General features: G+C 37.8%; 1 protein-coding gene across 16 annotated transcripts in view; it reads right to left on the reverse strand.

Moving 5' to 3' along the window:
• The window catches only part of LRCH3 (leucine rich repeats and calponin homology domain containing 3), a 68,360-nt gene that overhangs the window by 25,600 nt on the left and 19,552 nt on the right, over window positions 1-23,208 (reverse strand). For 14 of the 16 annotated variants that reach the window (XM_056358265.1, XM_056358272.1, XM_056358270.1 and 11 more), the window contains exons 2-10: window positions 14,275-14,419; window positions 12,644-12,770; window positions 11,787-11,892; window positions 11,461-11,597; window positions 10,376-10,485; window positions 6,000-6,093; window positions 4,980-5,100; window positions 2,353-2,501; window positions 882-958 (exon numbers count right to left, since the gene is read on the reverse strand). In XM_056358265.1, the coding sequence (XP_056214240.1) occupies window positions 882-958; window positions 2,353-2,501; window positions 4,980-5,100; window positions 6,000-6,093; window positions 10,376-10,485; window positions 11,461-11,597; window positions 11,787-11,892; window positions 12,644-12,770; window positions 14,275-14,419 (1,066 nt within the window). The remainder of the gene's footprint in view (window positions 1-881; window positions 959-2,352; window positions 2,502-4,979; window positions 5,101-5,999; window positions 6,094-10,375; window positions 10,486-11,460; window positions 11,598-11,786; window positions 11,893-12,643; window positions 12,771-14,274; window positions 14,420-23,208) is intronic. The other 2 variants (XM_056358267.1, XM_056358259.1) reach the window with 1 other exon arrangement.

The raw sequence follows: 23,208 nt of genomic DNA on the forward strand, positions 1-23,208 counted from the left end.
TTGTCTTTTTTTTTTTTTTTTTTAACATTCCTAGTAATTGAGCTGGTTTTCTGCTGAGTCCTTCTTCCACATTCACTTTCACTCCACAGAATACCAGAATGCTTCAATGGCATATTAAAGGTTCTATCAATTCTGATTTTGGTTCCATTAGCAAGAAACTAGACATTTGCTTATCTTCTGTTCTTTCAACTACACACACAACAGTCTTTTCTCAAGCCTAGCCACCTCATTTATATTCTGTCCAACATCTTACAGATTACCGTTTCCTCCAATAAGCCAAGTGGAGGAATTATGGACATAATTCAAAAAGTCTACCTCGTTAAAATAAGCAACCTGTTTTCAGAACTGACTCTCCTTCTATCCTTTCTTCCTCTGATGTAAGTTCATGATTATGGCACAGAAACACACATTTTTAATTAAACTAACCCTCCCAGTACTACAGCTACCAAGACTCAACCAAGAATGTGACCAATACATCAGATACCCCATAGTAACTCTTTATGCTTTCTCTAAACCTGTAGTGCAAGTATGTTTATCCCTTCTGTCTTTTATGTAATATAGCTTACATAAACTATTTAATCAAAGCACAAACTAATCAGAAGCAGACATTAAATCAGTTTAAAAAGTATACACTTTAATTTCGCAGATTTAACTGACTGATTTATAACTAAGCACTGGCCTAAAATAGCCACACCTTTTGGTCACTCCCACTGTTGGAATATAAATTTCTAAACTGGAGCAATAATTTAAAAATAAAGTGCCACACATGTTTCTGGTGAAGGAACAGAAAACAACGTCATTTTCTAAACACATTCAGTAAATACATGCGCTGTATTCATCCTGAAACTTTAGATAAAATTACTGTTAACGCATATTCTTACCTGTTCTGATGTAAATATCGTCTTGTATCCTCTGTTCTCTGAAATTCTCTGAGGGATGCAGGCTTTACCTGTGAGCCCTAAACAAAATAACACAGAAGACTTAGGTCAGCAACTTATTTGGAAAGCTGTACATTAATGTCAAAGAATCTCTTAGTAGAGCTACATTGTAACTACTGCTATTCAAAATACCTCACAAAGGAGGACAAAAAAAAATAATTCAGGAATGATCATTTCCAGCTAGGCAAGCTCACTTTCATTTTTTCCTCTAATTTAAAAAAACTTCAGTTTCAAGATTAAATATGCCCACTGATAAAAAACTTCCACTATTAAGTAAATCATGCAGAGAAGTACATATAGGTAGAAAATAATTAATATCACTTAGAAGATATGTAGAGTTAAGCTCCAAAGAGGTTTTGGCAATTCATACTATTTCAAAGCAACTCCAGTGAGTTTTATTAAAGCACATACTAATTCCTGTGCAGCTAGAAAACAATGAAATGACATGAGCTAAAGAAAAGTGACAGTAACTTTACTGGAATCACTGCACTTGCCTGTGCCAGGACAACACTTGGATACAGTAAGCAATCAATAGAAGCAGCTATTATTAGGCTAATATATGCTAAGCTTGTCCTCTTTTTATTTTTCTTTTTTATCTGTGAAAGAAAACAGGGCAATGTCCAAAGTTATTCACACCTGTTTCTAGACATTTGTAAAAAGCTATTCTGAGAACTTTCAAACCTGTCTAGCAATAATTTTACTTATTGTTCATTCAACTGTATACTTTTACCGACTGAGAACAGTTTCATGCCAGGTTTATCTGAAAATAAAGATGGCAGTTTCCATTCAGAAAGGCAACTATATACACAACCAAGTCTGTACCCATGGGTTCAGAGCCTTGCTCAACAGTAAGAAAGAAGCTGTTCTCTGCAAAGAGTAGGCTTTCTGAAAAGTTAGTCTAAACTTAAAATGGATGCTCAGGAAATTGAGTTTACTGGCAAATGACTTATAATCAACATGAACAGCCAAATCAATGGAGTTGCAAAGTTCCTGTACTAAATCTTTACACTGCTAAAAATCAACAGTTTTCAACCTTGAGAAAGACAGTATATATTCACACTACCAAATAAAGCATCAACTTCCATGTTTTTTGAAGACAGCACTCCTTTGGAAAAACCATTTACTTCACACATACCTAAAGCACAAACTTGCAAGAACCCACATGATAGGAAAAGCGTGGCTGCTTTAGACTTACTCCACATATCCCAAAGGGCACCTGGGAGCAGCTTAACACTCCAACTCTGACCCTGCACAAAGCTCAACACTGTGCCCTTCCTCCAGAGCAGACCTAATTTTTTTATATTTTTATTTAAAACAAACAAAAAAGAAAACCTCTGAGGACAAGAAGCATTAATACCATCACAAAGGCTTTCCTGGGGTGTATGAATTTAACTAATTTAAGTAAAAGCACCACCTCATTAGAGATTCGCCGCTGGTCAATATATGCCATGAATTGTAAGCTGAGGCTGTCTGAGTCCATGCACTTGGGTTGCCTCACCTCCTCCTCCTCCTCTTCTGTGGCACAGCTATCAATATAGTCGATCTGATCGAGATCATGTTCCACTTGAACACATACACAAAGAAAACACCCATAATTAGATAACCAATAGGAGAGGAAAATCCCAACAAAAAAAGCAATGTCAGGAACTAAGGTCCTACTGTTTTTCTTCCATCTGGGAAAGCTCAGCCTAAGCGCTCTTGGATTTTGCCAGGCCCACTAACATTTGTTAAACATCAAATTTTGAAGTAATGATAAAACTTACGCTTTTTAAGAAGCAATGAGAAACATGTATCAAGCACATAGTTTTATATTGCTAGCCACAGATACTTTTTCAGTGACTGAAAAATACTGGGGTTTTTTTTCAATACCAAAACCTACCGATCAAAATCCGTCAGCTAACACCACGACTGTACAATGATTCGTGCACATTTTGAATAATTTCTCTTGGTTCTAATTAATCTCTGTCAGAAAAATTTGAATGGATGTGACAGATACTTCTATTATTTTTACTACTATGACAACAAAACAGAGGGCAGCATGTCTAAGTCATGTGGATAAAATGCAATAAATATAAAAAGTCTATGTGGACATAAAGGGCAGTACAGAAAGCAACAAACCCCCTCTAAAACAACAGAAAAGCACCTGCACTTTTTTTATAAAAACAAACAAACAAAGGCACTGGGAACCATTGAAACGAGAGCAAGAAATAGCACAGTTTGGCTAGCATTGATTTTCCCTTGTGTGGATGATATTATGTAGGGCAATTTTTTCACTTGTCACTGCTTTTACACATTCTGCCCAGGGATTCTGAGGGTCATGACATTGAACAAATCATCCTGCTGAAAAATGCTGTGCTGGGGATCCAGGGGAAAGTATAAGCTCCCTTTCTGAGCACTAGAGCTTGTTTTTTCCTAAAACTCCCCAAACTTGCTCCAGACTCTCTTGCAGACATTCTTTTTCTACTCCTCCGCCCCTTTCCTGCTTGTCTAAAACAGACTTCTCTTTGCCTCACCACACAATCTAGCAACTGTTACTGCCAAAGCCACCTCCTCTGCTACTACAACCATCCAAAATAGCATTCCTATATACTCTGGCTTCTTTAGATCTCCATCTCAGTTTCAAATCTTAAAAAAAACCCCAAGAAAACAAAACAAAACACAACACCCTTCTTTCCAGCCTTGCTCATTAAACTTAAATAATACTAACAGTAATACAGAAGAGGGTGAAAGACATTAGTATCTGTGTTAGGAACACAAAATTGGAAAGCATCTCCTGGATCGCTGAAAGCCACATGCTACAGCTTGTGCCCCTCTCATATACTCCTACTCATGAAATGACTGTACTCCATCTTAAAAGCCTAGTGAAACATTTTGAAATCTCTGGTGTACAAAACCCAAAGAACAAAATAAAGTTAGTCTTGGAGGCAGAGCTGGCAGCACTACCTGTTATTAAGGCTGCCCAGAGCTTCCCATGACACCATGTCTTCAATTCTTCTAACTTTACCAGATTTTAACTGTTTGAAAGGAATTTTTTGTCCATTAACATGTAAAAGAGTGTGAGTCAACCAACAAGTTTCTCAAATGTGGCAAAGAAAACAAAATATTGTGGCAGAGAAGAGTAAGGCCAAGAAAAGAAGATGGCAAAAGATAAAGAGAGGGAGGAGGAGAGAAGAAAAAGTGGGAGTTGGGCATGGAAGATTAAAAATAGCCGAGAAGAGTGACACTCAGAGAATATGAACTGTAGCCATTAGGGGAAATGGAAAACAGGAAGCAGCTGAGAAAGAAGAAAAATTAATCAAAGTATAAGGGGATGAGATCTAACAATAAGTAGTGCAGAAAAATGGAGAATGGGGAATGACTGAAAAAAATAAACTTGGAACAATACTAAAATCAGGACATATAAACAAGAGGAGACAGTGGTAGCAGCAGATTATTGGAAGTTAAAATAGAGAAGGACTGCGGAGATCAAGAAACATGGAAAGCATTATCACCTCTTGAACAAATATGAGGGTGCTACTGTACGACTGCAGAACAACCAATTGAGAAAGTACAAAACAGCAATGTCACTCACAAATACCAGTCCCTCCTAGATGGTATGCAGGTTTGGATTAAAACTCGACTGCTGAACGAGGCACTTTTGCTACTTGGAAATACAAAATTCCCTGACAAAGTTGCTCATCCCATTTTGACAGCAACTGGCACAGAGCACTGGCAATTTACTACTGCTGTGAATTTTCCCCAGGTGTTCAAGCAGCAAAACTCCATGCACCAAAATTCAAGATTCCAAAATACTGTTAAAAGCAGTTGGAGACTTTAACATTGCATATATGCAGTAGCTGTCACACCATTTCCAAGATAATCCTAATTCTGATGCTATTTGATTTTGCCTTGTAGCATCCTTAATACAACAGCGTTTTTGTATAATTCCACCTAGATCTTTCTCTTTTTTCCCCTCTGTAGACAACCTACTACTTATTGCAAATATTCTAGAACTTTAATAATGATGACAATAAATACTGTTAACCAACGATCACTATTTACCTCCACCATTAGTTACGACTGTGTTTCCTCGATTTTCTTGATACTGACTTTCTCTTCGCAGTCTCTGTTCTTTAGTGATCTCGGCCACACGTAAAGGGAGATCTGAGAACTCATCTGTTGGCTTTAAAAAGCAAACAGTGAAGACAAAAAACACTTTTCTTCAGAAACGTCATCTTGCAAGCTACTACCTCTTGGTTTGTGTTTTTACTTCAACTGTCCTGTTTTGCACCTACAAAACACTAACCTAAAGCAAAATACAGCTATAGTTTATATATAAGTAAATATACAGGTTTTAAAAACATATAATTACACTTTCTTAAAAAAATCAGCTCGCCTACAGTTTTGTCTGCAATATCTGCAAGTGTTTGAAAACATCCCAGGATGGAAACTCCTAGAATCTTCTCAAAAACCAAACTAGGAGTGCAAGCAGGCATACAGAGTATAGCTGACTGAAACACTTTAGGTTTTGGCTACTGCCTTTTCTGGTTGTCCCAAGAGGAAAACACAGCTTCCTCCCAGGAAGAATAATTGACAGACTCCTTGCTAAGAGATCCCATTTTGCTGCTTCAAACTGGCAAAGAGATTTTAACATTTGAAACAATCTGCAAAGAAAGAAGACAAAGTTTCCATCGGATTTCTGAAGCTTAATTTTCACATTCAGATTTATGGTATTGAAATAACTACTTGTGAATAATTGTAGTTGGCTCAGCATTGTAATATGATAGTTATAAGCTTTTTTTTAAAATTAGGAAATCCATTTTTCTCATCTTTTATACTCCAGCAAATTAATGTCATGTCATGCACAGTTTTATAAATTTCTCTTTTAATTTCCACCTTTGTATCCATCCTGTATAAAATTATGCTTGTTTTTCTCCAATAAAACAACAAATAGCTTTGGCTCAAGGCAACCTGCATGCTAGCATACACATGTCACCTATTGGATATGCTTCCAGATGTATACTTATTAGTTCTCTTTCCTGTACAATACTGTACTCACAAAAATAAAGCTGCAACACTTACTTCATTCCCTGACCATCTTTTGTCTCCGCTGTCCACACTATTGAAGCCAGAATCAAGTGCTCCATACGGACGACCAGAATAGAGTTCCTCATGGCTGTCAAACACACAGTTTTAGTTACTGTAATATGAACACCACCAAAAGCTTCTCCGCTAATATAGGACAAAAGCAGAATAAGCTACCTAGCACAGCTGAGCACGTTCACAAGCTCAGCGTATTAGAAAGCCTCGTACTGCATTTGCCACATAGAACAAGAGGCACATGCTTACAGCTACAAACATACTTGTCAGTCAGCTGCCCACCTGCCACTGCCTAGTATTTTAAAAGCAAATCTGATCCACAGTATATATCCACACTTCAAACACTTCCCAAACAGGAATTATGTCAAAGAAATCTGCAAAAGTGGTCTGTTCTTTCACTGTTGTTTAACAAGTCAAACTTTTTCTGCTACTCTTGTGTTCTGGTTGAAAAACACTGTCCCTCAAACTTTTTCATAGGCAAGCATAAATCTATGCAGAATTACTAAAAAATACGGAATATACTATTTCTACACAACAGTACACAGAATGCATTACATAACTATCTTCTGTATCATAAGTACCTACCTAAGAAACTGTGGACTAAGCTGGATAGTATTTCAGATACTTCATAATATAAATAAATAGACTTCATAATATAATAAATATAGAAGTACACTTTTCATCTGCAAAGCCTGACTTTGTCAATGACATGTCTAGACAAAGGCATTAGGTATGTGCCTAGCGTTAACAATACACATAACCAAACAGCCATACAGTTCTCTAAGTTTCTGGGCTTAGAAACAACATAATTCAGCAGCACAGCCATCACAGATGTCAAGTCTGGCAACTGCCGCAGATAGCTGCAGTAAGAGACAATGGGACTTGTCTGATCCACTGCAGATGGCATTTCACAATGGCTCAACTGTCCTGCTGGCACTCGATGCCCCAGGGAGAACTACAGCAGTAATTACTACATAATACACAAGGAAGAATGAATTTCAGGAAGCTAATCGCTTCACCCCATAACAAGTAAATTGCAAGTCATTTTCTCACTGGTATTACTCTCAAGTTGTTGCTCCCTCTAAAATCTCCCTTTAAGGAAATACTTATGTTCAATTATTATTATTATTATTGCGGCACTGTATGCGTGCATAGGACTTTGTAGAACAGTGACTATTATTTTGGGTATTTTTATTTTCAGATAGACACAAAATAGCAACAAAAAGGAGGAAGGATAGAGGGCTACAGATGAGAAATGTTAAGACTATGCATCTGCTACACCAAAAGACAAGCCTTTGTATCTGCATGGAATTTTGATTAATGCAAGAGTTACACCTTTATAGCCCTGTATTTGATCAGAAAGGTCATCTGCATAGTAAACCCCTTTAAAGAAAAAAAGAGGAAAGAAAAACCAACTCCCTTCTTTTGGGTGCTGAAGGAAAAAGAATGACCATGAAATTGCCCAATGCAGTTAAAGAACTATTAACTTGAATCACTGACAACAGAACAATACTTATGCTAACAGTTCACAGTACTTAAACACTGGATTTAAAACACAGGTCAGAGAAAAGAAAAATCCATCTGCAGTATAATTCCATTTTAAATGCACTGATATTTTCAGAATGTCCTCAGAACCCTGTTTGTAAGTTGAACAATTATTGCAAATCGAAGAGCATCAAAGCGACTGCTTGGCTACCTCCCCCCAAAATGGGGAAGTATGTTGATACAAATTTTCTGCTTTTAGCCTTCCTTTTCAAATACAGATTTTGAAAAGCATCTAACACTAAGGTTATCGGGAGGCTCAATAATGCATGATCACTGTTTCCAGGACTCTTCTCCTTTTTAACATGAAAGCTGTTTTCTCTCTCCCCAGCTCTCACACCTAAAACCAGCTTATTCAATGCTGCACACTTTACATGTTTATAATCATACAGCAGCCATCCTGAAATCTGCTAAGACTTAAGATCGTTATTCCCCCTCAACCAACCAGCTACAAGGAACAACATTTAGGCATTTGGATAGATCAGAGCATTTTGGGGCAACTACGACTTACCCAGGAAGTAATATAAGGTCTGAAATCAAAGGACAAGAAGCTAAACAACTCATAAGGTCAGCTGCTAAAGGAAAGACAATACTTGACAAGATTTCAAAGACATGCCTTCAAAGCCACACTAAACCACCTATTTTTACCTCCTGAAAGAACAAACAGTTGTGCAAGTCCCAGAATATCCACTACACTGGTTTGTGCACGAATACTTCGTATTTTAAACCTTCTAATTCCAGACTGTACCAGCCTGCCTCAGTGCCAAACGAATTACTGCACAGCTTCAGCAGTTCTGCCTCCTCTCAATCACGTTCACTTCAGCACTAACCTGAAGTGTTGCACGAGGGACTGACTGCAGCAGATCAAAACCTGCTGCAAGACAAATTCCACATAGCTTGTGTTTAGAAAAGGATTGTAACAGAAAATATTTCACTCTGGTAAAACAGTTTGATGTAATTTGACAAGGCTAAAACAAATAATTAGCTGCACTAGAACCTCCAAACCACACCTTCTGCCATAATGTTTTAGAGTATCTTGTCTTATTAGCAATATTAACAACTTTGCTATTAAAAAATCTTTGATCAAGAGTGAACTCACAGCACAACTCAAACTTCCTTAAACTTTAAGAATCTCCACATTCAGTTTTGGATTCTTAACCTCCATAGTATTTTACCTAGCTTATAAGATAAAACAGCAACAAAGTCTAGGTGTACTGACTGGTATCTTATTTCTGCTGGTCACCCTTGAAGATAACAAAAATAAAGCTCTTGTGACTTGCCAGAAATATTAACTGTATTGTAGCTGAATGCTTTTTTCTCATCCCAAGAACCAGAAGAATAAGATAATTTGGGATCCTCTCTTCCTCTGGGTCTTTCTGCCATTTTCTCCTAATGTGTACTCTAATCCACGGACAGTTCTTCCATAGGCACATGAAGACAGGAAGAACCACCTGCAACACTAAATGCCCTAAACAGCACCGTAACAACAAATAATTCTATCACCAGCTCTTATGGCCTCTTGGGGATGGAAATACAGCCAAAGGAAAGCCAGCTGAAGCTCATTTCATACAGCTAAATCTGGAAGCAACTCTAGAGAAAGCATCCTCAACCATTTCTGTACTTGTTTTTTACATTCATAATCCCAAGCTAAGATTAAAATACATTAATTCTTCTCATTTCACAACAGTAATTAATGAAAACTTCCATAGTAATATACAACTATGGACATTAGTAAGCACACAGCCCACTGATTTTGTTGGACCTTCTCTTAAAAAAATAAACAAATTATGCTAGAGATAAACAGATTGTGACATTTCATCACTTAGAGCCTTTCCCTTTCACTTAGAGCAGACACTCCCTTTCAGTAATAGGACAGTATCTTCGGTATCATGCAGAAACCATCTGCAACAGCTTATACTCTAGGAAACTGAGTAACACTCAAAAATGCTCATATGTTGACCTCATCTAGAAAAATAATTTAAAACATCCAGTGCTGATGAGGAATCCCTCTGTCAGTCCCTCATGCAAATTCTTCTTCACAAATCTGACTCATGATGATTTATTGTGAGGCCCTCTGATTTGTGTTTTATTGCTGCTAAAACAGCGGTACATCCCTTAGCAACTTACTCCTCCACACCTTATTACCACTTTCCAAGATGACTGAGGTAATTTTCATATATATTTAAGTTTCATACTTCACTGACTCCCTTTTCTTCTATATCAAGTGACAGAAATAAATCTTAACTCCTATTTTTCTCTAGACATCTTAATTTAGCAGCTGATATGGCTGACTGTTGCATTATTTGTGTTACAATGCTAAGCAACAGTGCCAAGTGAAAGCTTGCCAAAAATAACAGTTTACTAATGGGGTGGAGATTACCACTTACACCTGCAGTTTGAGCACAGCAGTTAAAAAATTCTGTACAAAAGGTTAAAAATCACAGCAGGGATATACTTCAGTAAGTATGTGGAAAATATTAAGATCTTATAAACTGAACACGCCTGTTAACACCACAAGAGCACACCCCCTGTACTGTGAAGATACCAACACTCTTTTTTTACTGTGTATCAACTCTAACACTGCCTTTCATATGATATTGCCCAGGTTTTCTGAACTGCTCCTCACTTCTTACACAGTGGTACCTTGCTAGAATGCACCATGAGACAACACAAATTATATTCTTCAAAGCCACCCCCATCAATGCACTTACCAAAGAATAATTCTTGGATCTATTTATTTTAAAAACTCTGGTGACTGACAAAATTTTCCTGATCATCATCATCAAAACTAGGAACTTGCATTGTGCCAAACTTACCAAGATCCAAATCCCATGGGTCTCCTATCATAATCAGGCAAGTCCGGAGCTATCTTGCATGCCTCTATGTTCAGGTATTTAAATATGTGAATTTTTCCTTTTATACATATCTTTGAAAAAAAAAAACCAACAAATTTAAAGATTACATAACTGTAATTTGACAATACATTTTCAAAGTACTCTACAGACATTTAACCTGTAGTTGAGAATAATAAACGAGCACATTTATGTCAACCAATACATCTTTTCTTCTAATCTCACTGCATTTTAGAGAAACAGCTATAGTGGAGCATCACAGAACGCCCATGATAGACAAATGGAAGCTGTCCTCCAGGTACATCTGCTCTGCATGCAACTTTGTCAGCCGGATGCTGAAATTTCGTCATGCAAACAAGACATAAGCATTTACAAATACTAGAATTTATACCCTTGGCATCAGAACAGATGCATCCCACCCATGGCCAGCTCTGAATGGCAGTGGCAGACTGCCAAAGCAAGCTCAAATTTAAAGTGAATGAAGCCAGTAACAGCTGTCTTTGCTTTCAAAAGGGAGGCAAAACCCCACTGAAACTACAGGTCCTAGCAAGTTTCACTCTTGACTCAGAAGCAGCAGCTCACAGTGGAACCTGTAATAGTCAAGGGCTTACATACCCACTTTAAAAATCAAATTAGTCACTAACCATGTTGCAGTTTGTAGCTCAAAGGCTAACTTGAGCACTCTGCTGCAAAGTGAACCAGCAGCACTGAGGCCTCAGTGAAAATTCTGACACTTGAGTGGCACAAAATCAGTCTTGCCTAACACAGCTTCCTCTCTCCTGCACTGAAAGCAGACATGTTCAGCTAACATTAGTACAATGCTAACAGTGGAATTCTTAGCAATATCCCATAGGTGAGACTACTAATACAGTAAGAGAAGAAAAAGGGATTTTTCAAGCTATGCTGTATATTTAACACTTTTAGACAATACAAAATTTAAAGTCCTCTTGTTCTTAAATAAGGTTTGTAAAGTTTGTATCCTTCAGCTTTTACATTCGTTCTGCTCTTTTTAGCTGAACTAGGCATTTGAATTCCTAGCTGCAGTTTACCTGTGCAGGGGGTGACTGGAGAGGGTTGTTCTCTAACATGATGGTCTGCAGATGTCTGAGGTTCCTGTAGCAAACTGGTATTGTTGTTATTTTATTGCAGGAGAAATCTAAGCGAATCAAAGGCAACTCAGCAAGCTCTGGAGATAGAAAAATAAACAGACAATTCGGCAGATTAAAAGAGTATTTTAAAAAAGCAAAAGTATAAAAATATGTGTTTTACAAAATAATTAAGTACACTGCTTCTAGCTCTCAGGGGAAGAAAAAGATACGGAAAATAAAGTAGTACTTGATGTTTCTGCTGTTATAACTGACAGCCTTCATCTCACCTTCAGGTAAACGCACCAAATTATTTCTTCTGACATTTAGGTCCCGCAAGGATTCCAGATTGCCAATCTGTGGAGGTATTGTCTGTATTTCATTACAACTCACATCCTACAAAGCAAGAGTAAAGAATGAGTTACCACTGACTAGTAATACTCTGTTAACTAAAATATGTAGCGCTTTAGGGACTGAAAGAAACAACTATTTATGTAACGCCTAAGATCCTTATATTCATTAAATATCATTGCTGATATGAAGCATTATTCTCATGTTAAATACATGGGGAAATAAAAGCTTTAAAAGATTAAGCATTCTGGTTATTTCAAGTTACCTCGTTCAAGTTATTCCACATTATTTGAGACAGCACCACTTGCTGTATAAAAGCTTCTTACCACAAACAAATGCACCAAGAGCTCTAATTCCATCCAGCCTTCCTTTCAAAACTAGGGAAGACTGTTAGTTAAATTGACATGGATCATTTGCTCTCCAGTACAAGGCATATTTTCCTCACATATTTTTTTTTTTAAAATCTCAGAGTATTTCAAACTCTTTTCTAACACCTCTATAAAAAGTCAGAACATAGTTAAGAGATATTATGGCAGATAGAAATCTCCCTTAGGCTAAGAGCAGACTTAATTAACTTGCCATTGCATACGAGTGACTGGTTTACAATCACAAAGTTCTCAGCAGAATGAAAAACAGGATGTTGATCTTGCACATGCCTGGAGAGCATCCTAATTACTGCATTATTTTGATCAGTTTAAAAAACTGATTTATTCTGAAGCACCTCTGAACCCATTCAACACATCGATTAAAAACTAAAGATTGAAGAGTAATAGTTAAAAAATAACTGTATACTCACAAGCTCTGTCAGCTGTCTGAGCTGTCCAATTTCTTCAGGTATTGAAACCAACTTATTATTACTTGCTATCAAGACTTTTAGTGGTAGACTACAGAGGTGTACTGGCAATGTTGAAAGCTGATTTCGACTTTTTGGACAGAAAGAAAACAAATCAGAACTCTACTGAGAAATCACCTCACATTTTAATGCAACGAAAGATGCATACAAAAAGCACACTCCAATTATCAACTCAGTTTTTATATAGTTACCGTGAAAGTCATTCCATTAAATCGTTCTTTATTACTTGCTTTATCCAGTTATATGTGAACAAACTCTGAATATCAAGTACCAAGACTGATCAGATGCTTTCGAACTCAGTGCTGGGGAATATGATATTTTCATGCCCTTTCAGATGCTTCTGATAACCTGTCACCCTCTGTCACAAATGAGTATGTTTGAACAAAGTGCAAAAGTCCTTCTGATAGGTAGTAAGTACTGCAGGTCAGCACATGCAAAATGCCATAAAGTCATTACTTACTGAATTTTTAAAATATATTTCTAACTAAGTCATGTGGATCAAAAACCTTCGTATGATGGATTTCACTATTCCAAAACCCAGGCTTGGACATTTCATAATAAACTACTATTAAAGCAAATACGTGGTCACATGACTGAACCATAACCTCAGATGAGAATCAGGCAGGGTGAGCATGGATTGTAGAACAGAAAGATTCCCTTTAAAAATAAAACATAACAAGGAGCAGTGACTGGATGATTTGAAAGAAAGTTACTAGAATCTTAAATAAGGCTTTGATCAGATGTTGACATTTAGCAAAACATGCTGCTATACTTCTTTCATGCTTGAAACCCAGATTTCCCTGCTATTAAAGCAATAAAAAAAGTTCTGAGCAGTAGGTGAACCAACAGCAGCTTTCAAAAGGATAATAATTGGACTGCATCTACTAGAGATCATAGCAATAGGAAACCCATACCTGATTCATATCCTATTACTACAATTCTCACCATCATCAAGAAACGTTAAGTATACTAAATTGTCAAAAGCATAAGACCAGAAGGAAACAGCCTGAAGTTGTTCTTGGTTGATAGCACTGCCAATTTGTGACAAGGGAATTCCCACACCTCTTAAAAGACCTTCTACAAATGGAGGATGCTGTACCCAGTTGAATTTCATCAACAGGCTAAGTTGCAGCAATTAACTTTTAATGCTGACAGAGAAGTGTTAATGCTTGAGACACATCTTTAAAAGCCACCAGCACAGTGAAGGTACAGAGAAATCGCACAAGCCTTATTCAGCTGCTGAGAGTTTAATTGTAAAGACTATACAAAAGCCCTATCACCTCTTTTCAGTCTACATGCCTGTATTTCACATGAAAACTACTGGAATTTATTTTGTGAGCCCTTTAAGTTGGAATAAGCTTTCTTCTTATACCCCAGTTCTATAAGCTACTGCTTAATCCTCATGTTCCCTGATCCACCGAAGTGGGCAAGACTGGTTCAGGTTGCTTTGATTCAATGACATACAGTATAACAACAAGATGATTACATACCATGTTAGCATTACTTATGGATGCATCAAAATTTATAAACCTAGAAATATTGCTTTAACATCAGTAGACTAAGACAATTGTTACCTGATATTTAGAAATGTTAAAGACTGCAAGTTCAAAACAGCCTCTGGGATATACCGAATGCAGTTCTGGTACAAATTAAGACTCTCGAGGGAGACGAAGTGACATGCTTCTGCTGGAAGCTCTGACAGTCTGTTCCGTGACAAATCTGAAGGGAGGGAAAAAAGAAACATTCAGTAAAGCTATCCTAAAAATTCATGAGGACAACTATTGTCTGTGTATTTGCCGTCACACAGTCGGAACAATTGGACAGGAATCAGTTTCACTGTCCTGCCTGCAAAAGTTTCAAGATTATGAAGTGACTCAATTAATGCACAAAATAAATCAACAACTTTTAAAATCTTACAGCCACAATAAGAAAAAGAGAGCCAGGTGCAACACTCCTCTCATAGTCACACTTTCATACCCTGAACTGCCTTATACTTAGAGGAAGCTAGTTTAACATGCTGAAAGCCCAGCTTCAAATCTCTGTTTCAGGACCATCTTTAGATTTTGGTGTTGGTATTGTGTGGGTAGTGCTGTAATGAAAAGGAGTCAGAAAGTACTTTTCTCCCAGCCCCCTGTAAGGTACTCTATGCTATAAGGAAACCTCAGCTTCAAATTTCTGGTCTCAAATACATACTTTATAGAGATACACACATATTTATAGGTAATAGTTCCAACAGCAGAAACATGAGGCACACACTTTAGACAAGCCTTCTATACTCTAGCCAAAGCATTCCCTCCTTCAGAGGGACACCAGTTCAACCCTGCAATCTCAAGCAGGCAATGAAAGGATTTTCAACAAAGGGTATTCACAGCTGCAGAGAAATGCTCTGCTTGCTGCTAGCAGTAAGGTTTACTGTTTCTTTGTGATTATACATTCCTTGCTTGGCAAGAGATAAAAGTTTAACCAAAACTCCCTATAAAATATTTGTAGCTGAAGAATCAGTATTTTTCCTTAACCAGTTCCAATTACCAGTCTATATGTATAAAATACCCGTCAGTATTACTCTCCTGAAAGAGTAAAAGCTGCACTGTGATAAATAATGCAGTAGGCAAGGGGTTCTTTTTTCTTGAAAGGTCAAGGAAAGCTCTTGCTTATAAATGCCAAAGAACAATTCTCACATACACACACTAACAGCTCCCACTTCCCTAACACACCCAGCTCTTAATTCTGACAGGAGTTACGCTCACATCAACAGCACCTTGTGTCAGCAGGGAGTTCCTATGAAGACACTGCCTGTTTAATGAACTGATGCTTCACCTTTGCATTTTCAAGGGAGGGCAGATATTCATTGTAAAAACGCATCTAACCTGAATTGGTGTCATGAAACGATTAAAAAAACCAAATAAATCCAAATCTAATTTCTATTTTCTTTATTTGTTTTGAATTTCAATTTCTCCTCATCAGCATGAAAGGATAAAAGCTCCCACCCCAAAACATATACAATAAACGGACACAGTAATTTCTGTATCTTTATTTCGTGAAGGAATCATCCAATACAGATTACTTTTTAAAGACTGACAATGAAAATAGGTCTTGCGTCTCTTGACATTAATTCTTTTTTTTGAAAGGGAAGCTTTTCCAGAGTAAAAAAGACTTCCTCAGACATATCCTGCCTAGCACTGTTCCAATGTAAGCTGCTCTAGGTTGTCCAAGGAAAAGAGTCACTTCAACTGCAGCTGGAACTGACTCTAGGTCTACCTCAATGCTTAGAACAAGCCATGAGCTACTACTGATAAATAACCAGAATTAAAAATCTCTGGAGAAAGAATCACTATGAAAAACTTTGCAGAGAAAAACCTCTACATATACTTTAATGTACAAGTGGGAAGGAATTGCATTATCCAAGCTACAGGTATGACTGAAGCAAACTGTAGCAGAGGCCATGATGGATATAAAATCCAGCAGATGTTGCAGGGTGCACATAGATAAGAAAATATGAAAATCATGGAGACTCCTAATCCATTGATACAAAAAGGCAATAGGGAACATAACAATTCAGCAATGAATATTTAAAAAAAAATAAAAAAATTAAAAAATAATAACATCATACTAAAAGCTTCTTTCCAGCTTGTATCAGGCTCAAACATGCCCTCAGTTTAAACTTGCCTGAACTTGATTCTGAAAAACCAACACTACTACATGAACATTTTCGACCAGCTCTAATAGAATCCATCAGCATTAAGTCTGCCTTGCATATCTAGATTTAATTGTCTTACAACAGAAAAGTTTGAGATCTTTGCCCCCCCTTTTCTATTTTGTGAGACAACCTTTTTTTCCCTTTTTCTTTTCTTCTAAGAACGAAGAAAAACCTGTGCTTACAGATTGCTAAAGACAGCTTCCGTAAACATCCTAATCTTACTATATGCTAGTCCAGCTAAAACATCAGATTCATCAAATGCAAAGACAGACCACCCTGATGGATCCTCCTTACTGCTTCTGCTAAACTCAAAGATTTCTTACCTCTGTTGCTTGTCCCAGGCCCTTTGCGTTGTCAGTTTGTGGGAAACTGATCAGAGTTAAATACACTGGCTTTTTTGATTACCTCATCACACAGTCACACAAATCCTATGTCAACACCAGGAAAAAACGATGGTGCAGGCAGCAAAGGCCCTTGTTCTGGTGGCAGGGCTTACTTTTGCCAGTTTAAAGCACTTGCCAAATTCCAGCCTAAATGGAAGCGGCAAATGAATCATACTGATCAGTACCTGCTTAAGAATCTGTAGATAGTACAACAGTCAACAAAGTAAGTGTGTATATCCCTGCAGGGACACAGCATACACTTGCAAGGAAATTTATGCAACGGACACTTACTTTGCACAAGCCATCTTCCATAATGCACTAGTCTATCACAGGGTTTCTTTCCCTTCCACAATTTAATTCTCATTAATGTTGTAGTGAAAATGACAGCAAACTCCAACCCTCCCCCCTTAAAAGTTATATAGCTGCGGTAGATTTAAAGCACAGTAATAGTGCTAAAACTATGCAACAATGCAATGTCCAAAACTGTTACATATCTGAGTTACATAACTGAGATATCTGCTGTGCCAACATTATTGTAAAACGTAACAAGAGAACAGCAATTTCCAAACAAACATACTGTCCCAACACAAAAAAAAATTATGTGACCTGAAAAATTTATAGTCAGTGCAGCCAATCACAGTACTTGTAACCACTGGAATTATCTGTGATAATTTCACAGTACAGTTGTATATTACTATATAAGAAAGGGAGAAGAACGCAAATTATTTTAGAGATGACAAGAAACAAGCAAGAGTAATTTACAAAAAATACTTAGCTTCCACATTGACTAGATGTTTAAGCACCTATTTTGTAGCATTATTACAACATTCATTCACATACAAGGTGTGAGTGTTTTTCTTAGGGACCCTGGAGGATGGAACTGAATTCCACCACATCTGACAATACATGAACATCCTTCAGCACATAGCTTTATCACTCCTTCACACAGCTGTGCTGGCAAAGTCTGTTTTAATACTACCCATTTTAACAAAGAAATAGGCTTCCCAATTAATAAGCCATATTACTGGGAGAAGAGTTGCAAATAAAAAGTTTGTTTTGGAAAGGGTTTCACCACAAACATGAGGATTCTCAATTACTTTTTGTTTCACTTTATCTTACCAAAGAATGTTTAAAACCTAGTGTTTACATGCTGTGCAGATGATAAGGCATGAACTAGTCAAGAATTTAATATATTCTGAGCTATGATTTAGTATTTCTAAAGAAATAACTCCCTGGAAAAAAACCCACAAAACCCCAACATTGTTCAGCGGTGGACTTGGCAGTACTGGGTTAATGGAGTTAATGATCTTAAAGATCTTTTCCAACCTAAATGATTCTATGAAGAAATGAAAATACACTTTTTTAAACAACAAATGAGCTCATAGCATGATAGAAAAGTAACACCAAAGCTGATGAGCAGCAATGACTATGTCCTTCCAGACTTCTTTCAACCTGCAGTGATTTTTAAAACTTGGTATTTATGTTTAGCAGTAGAAAGTCAGTGGAAAGCAGATTAAATCACAGCTGAATTTTGATGCTGCAGTATAGTTTCTTAAATCACTCAAAATGGGTCTAACCAATTACAAGTTTGGTTAGTAAGTTTGCAGCATTTTTACTCACATGACGGCCATGAGAAGACTATCTTATACACAGCATCCATGATTTTATGTGCTCAAACAGGGAGCTAAAAGGATGGGTCTGCCAAGACCATAAAAAAAAAAAAAAAAAAAAAAAAAAAGGGCAAGTGCTAGGAAAAAAAAAAAAAAAAGACTAAGCTATACTGTAAAACAAGAATAACTTGAGAATTAGACAGAAGCAATATATGATAAAATCCAGTGTGAATTCTGAATCTGCAATGAAGAACTACTTTTGGTTATTTGCAATCCCTGCTTCGCCCTCCTGCAAATGTCCAACAAGTATTCGAATTTCCCGAAGTCCAAAACACAGCATCCCTAAAACTCAAGTGACATTTTTGATTTTGCGCAATCTCTCTGGAACCCTCCCCCCATTACAGAGAGTAGATCTTAAATGGGACCAGAAATGGGGCAGAGAATACAGCAGTCATTGTATGAAACAATTCAACAACTCCATCCTCTTCCTCACCTTATTCCTAAAAATATCTGAATGAAAGGAACAGTTCTAACAAAACCAGGAGAGAAGAAAAACACACTCCAGTGGTCAGCTATATATTTATATACATGCTACCCTGCAGTGGAAGTGAGGTAAGGAACAAAATCTAATGTATTTTATTGAAAATATGTTGTCAATTAAGACTTGTTTTAGTGATACTCTTCTGCTATTGTATGCATAAAGTAACTTCAACAACAACCAGAAAATAAAAAGGCGTTACAGTACAAATTATTGTGCAAAAATTTCTATTGACAGAATGTTGCAGTGAGACATTGTCTAATTTATTTTTTAAAAAACAAATATTATAGCATGAATTAAGAAAAAGTCTATAACTGTCAAATCAAGCAAGGAGTAATCAGCAAGATGCAAATTATTTGCTTTAATTTGCACGTGCACGCCCTTGCTGCTTGACATACCATAAGCTTCAAAGAGCAAATGACTAATCCCCCAAAAAAAGCACAAACACTGAATTTCATCACAAATAAGCATGAGTGAAATACAGCTATTATAAATTGAACTAGGACTAATTTGTTTGTGTTCACATTTCATGTGTTAAAATTACTGTTAGGAGAAATCTGCTTTTAAAAAAGGCTATCCTAGCCTGCTATCCTAGCCTGCTAAAAATGGTATGCATTTCCTTGAAGGCAAGATCATGTGGAATTTTGGCAAAGGGGAAGCGTTCTTTGGAACTAAGCTCTCTGTGAAAGATAAAAAAGCTAACAGTGCAAATACAAAATGAAATCTCAGAGCGGAGTCAGATCACTGACCTTTTCCATCTTAATTGGGATGACATTCAGAAAGCCAGCAAATCCAAAGTTAAATGCAACTAGAGGATACACTACATTTAAAATTGCATCATTTGGCATTAAATGTAAACTCTTCCTCCTCAAAGAAGAATGTTCCTCTAACATCAAATATAACCAGGGCTGTGTTCACACATCTTTAACTTAAGCTATAACACAAATTTTGTCTCCAAAGGAAAATCACTGATGCATAAAGATGCACTGTTTAACCTACTGGGTACTTTAACCCACCACATACACTACAAAGAAAGAGAGCTGCAGCTCAACTGTTGCTGGCACTCAAACTAGATGGGTGGTGGTGAATTCCAATTCATCACGAGATGCTAATGTGATCAGTCCATTAATCCTGTTGCATGGGAATATGGCTTCTGCTCTCATTCCAATTAACTACAACAATGAAGGCCAGTTCTAAGCCTGGGCTGTGCTACAAAATTTTGTTGATTAAAAAAATCTGCCTTTTGTCACCAGAGATCTGCATGTGTTCCCAACACACTTTTAAATTTTCTTTTTTTTTTCTTTTTTTTTTCTTTTTTTTTTTTTTTTTTTTAATTTAAAACAGCAAAGCATAGAACTTTGGCCATCTATTCAAAACCAAATGTCAGCAACCACCATAACACCCGCCGGCAAAACACTAATGTAAAAGAGATTGTGACATTATGTCAGCAGCTGTAAACTGTGGGCTCCCACCCATAATGTATCGTGTCCTCTGTAGTAACCCAGTTGCAGTTGTGTGACATCAGCCATGAAAATGCTGCAGTGATGCAACAATACTGGTGTCGGTGAGTTGGTTTGAATCCTGATGGTAACACTGGCTGCCATATATACTGCCCTCAACTAGGATAACTTAATTTGAAGTGCAACAAATGTTCTGTTTTACCTAAAATCATGAAACGTGCATTGTAACTTGAAAGCACATTCCTGCTTTTCCTTTTGTAACAGGCAAACCTAAAATATATTAGCTTGCACCTTACAGACAAAAATATATTTTCATATAAATAATTAGGTAAACCAATCAATGACCAGGAGGCTGACAGCCAGTACAGTGACAGAAGGCAAAAGGTAGAAAGAACTGCTGTAAAAGGACAAAGTACAGCTGTTCAAGAAGGAACATACTAAGAATCTGGAACTGTGTAAACACTTACTCCCCCTGCCACATACAGAACTTCAAGACCAGAAGCAAGCACCACAGTTTCACAACAGCAATAACAAAACCGAAATCACACTGAAGAATATCCTTGAAGTAGCTGATGTAACCTCACAGACATGGAAAGTGGCTCACCTGAACAACTCATTTACAACTACCACTCCGGAAGAGTCAGGCTGCTCCTCCCTGGAAATTAACTGCTTACGTTTCAGATAACGTCACTAAACCGATCTTTTGAGGAACTTGATGCCATTTGATTGCTTAATTATGATACTTAGAATCAACTCTATTAGAGCAATTACATTTCCAAATGCATTTGAAGCACATTGTTATATAAACCTTAACTTCTCTTTTTTTTATTATTCATTCTGTTAGCTCAATAAATTAATGCATATTCATCCTGGTTTTATGAATTGTTTCACCTCCCAAAGATTTCAGAACTTGAAATGAAAATCTGAGAAGAGCAATGCTTGTGGACCCTGCTGATTTTTAGGAAACATTCCCATAAATCTACTAAAAGAAAATTAATAAAATCAAAGCACAGCACTAAGCAGATGAGCTACTGGTATTATTGTACTGACTCTATTTGCACAGGAAAATCAGAAATAATCATAAAAGAGTACCTCTCTGATAGAATGGTCTCTGTACTCAGTACCTGGAAATGTTTTCCTTTCTAAGCACTAAAAATGATGGCATCCTTAGAGCTTCATTTCACACCTGCAGGATTTCCTGACACAGGACGGGTGATTTTACCTCTTCCTGCCTGCTGTGGTAACACACCACCACTGCTGTTATACCCTAACTTAAAACAAACCTCAGAGATGTCATGTCCTGACTCACCTTCTACCTGCCAGTCTTGTCAAACCTGAACTTTTCCCAGCTATTCTCCCATGTATCTAAGATACACTTCTTGTAAACCTATTAAGTTAAGGTGAAAGAAGGTGGCATTTACTGAACCAAAATGAGGCTGTTCCTTCTTTGTTTTACTTAGGTAACGCGTACTGCTGATGTGATAGCACCTGTAGTGGGTTTGCATGGCAAGGTTTGGTAGCAGAGGGGCTACAGGGGTCGCTTCTGTGAGAAGATGCCAGAAGCTTCCCCCATGTTCAATGGAGCCAATGCCAGCTGGCTCCAAGACAGACCCACCGCTGGCCAAAGCCAAGCTAATCAGCAACGGTGGTAGCACCTCTGTGACAGCATATTAAGAAAAAAAAAACCCAACCCAAAACCAATCTGTGCCAGCGAGAGAGAGAGGAGGTGCTCCAGGCACTGGAGCAGAGATTCCCCTGCAGCTGGTGGTGAAGACCATGGTGAGGCAGGCAGTGCCCCTGCAGCCCATGGGGGTTGACAGGGGAGCAGATCTCCACCTGCAGCCCATGGAGGACCCTATGCCGGAGCAGGTGGATGCCTGAAGGAGGCTGTGACCCATGGGAAGCCCAGGCTGGAGCAGGTTTGCTGCAAGGACTTGTGACCCCAGGGGGGACCCACACTGGAGCAGTCTGCTCCTGCGGGACCGAACTGAGTGGAAGGGACCCATTGTAGCAGTGTGTGAAGAACTGCAGCCCATGGGAAGGACTCACATTGCAGAAGTTAATGGAGAACTGTCTCCTGTGGGAAGGGACCCCATGCTGGAGCAGAGGAAGAGTGTGAGGAGGACGAGTGGCACAAACAATATGTGATGAACTGACCATAACCCCCACTCCCGGTTCTCCTATGCTGTTCTGGGGGAGGATGTAGAGAAATTTGGGAAGAAGGGAGGGGTGGTTGGAACATGTTTTTCTGATTTGAATTGTAGTAAATTAATTTCCCCAGGTTGAGTCTGTTTTGCCTGTGACAGTAACTGCTGAGTGATCTCCCAGTCCTTACCTTGACTCATGAGCCTTTTGTTATATCTTCTCTCCCGTGTCTGATTGAGGAGGGGAGTGACAGAGTAGTTTTGGTGGGCACCTGGCATTCAGCCTGGGTCAAGCCACCACAGCACCACTGCCCAAGCTGGAATACTGGAGTAACAGGCATAATGAAGACTGTTTTCACCTACGTTATTTTTGCAGTCCTGTAATGAAATATCCCCCCTAACTTCTAGTTCCAATTTCCAATATTTCAGGAAGGAAAATTAGATTCCAAATGTGATCCATCCTTGACACACTTACCACATTTCAATTCTCAGCAGATCCATTCTTGATAGGTATGACCACATTCCTATCAGGAGGAGTACCAGTAGCATTAAACTGTGCTTTAACCATTTCCATGGACTAATGTTTTGTAACCAAGAATCTCCAACCTGCTGTTTTTTGCAACATGAATAGGCTATGATTTCTGCAGTTACAGAAAATGAGGCAAAGGTTAGTGGT

The sequence above is a fragment of the Falco biarmicus genome, chromosome 13, assembly GCF_023638135.1.
Source record: "Falco biarmicus isolate bFalBia1 chromosome 13, bFalBia1.pri, whole genome shotgun sequence".
Taxonomy (NCBI): Eukaryota; Metazoa; Chordata; class Aves; order Falconiformes; family Falconidae; genus Falco; species Falco biarmicus.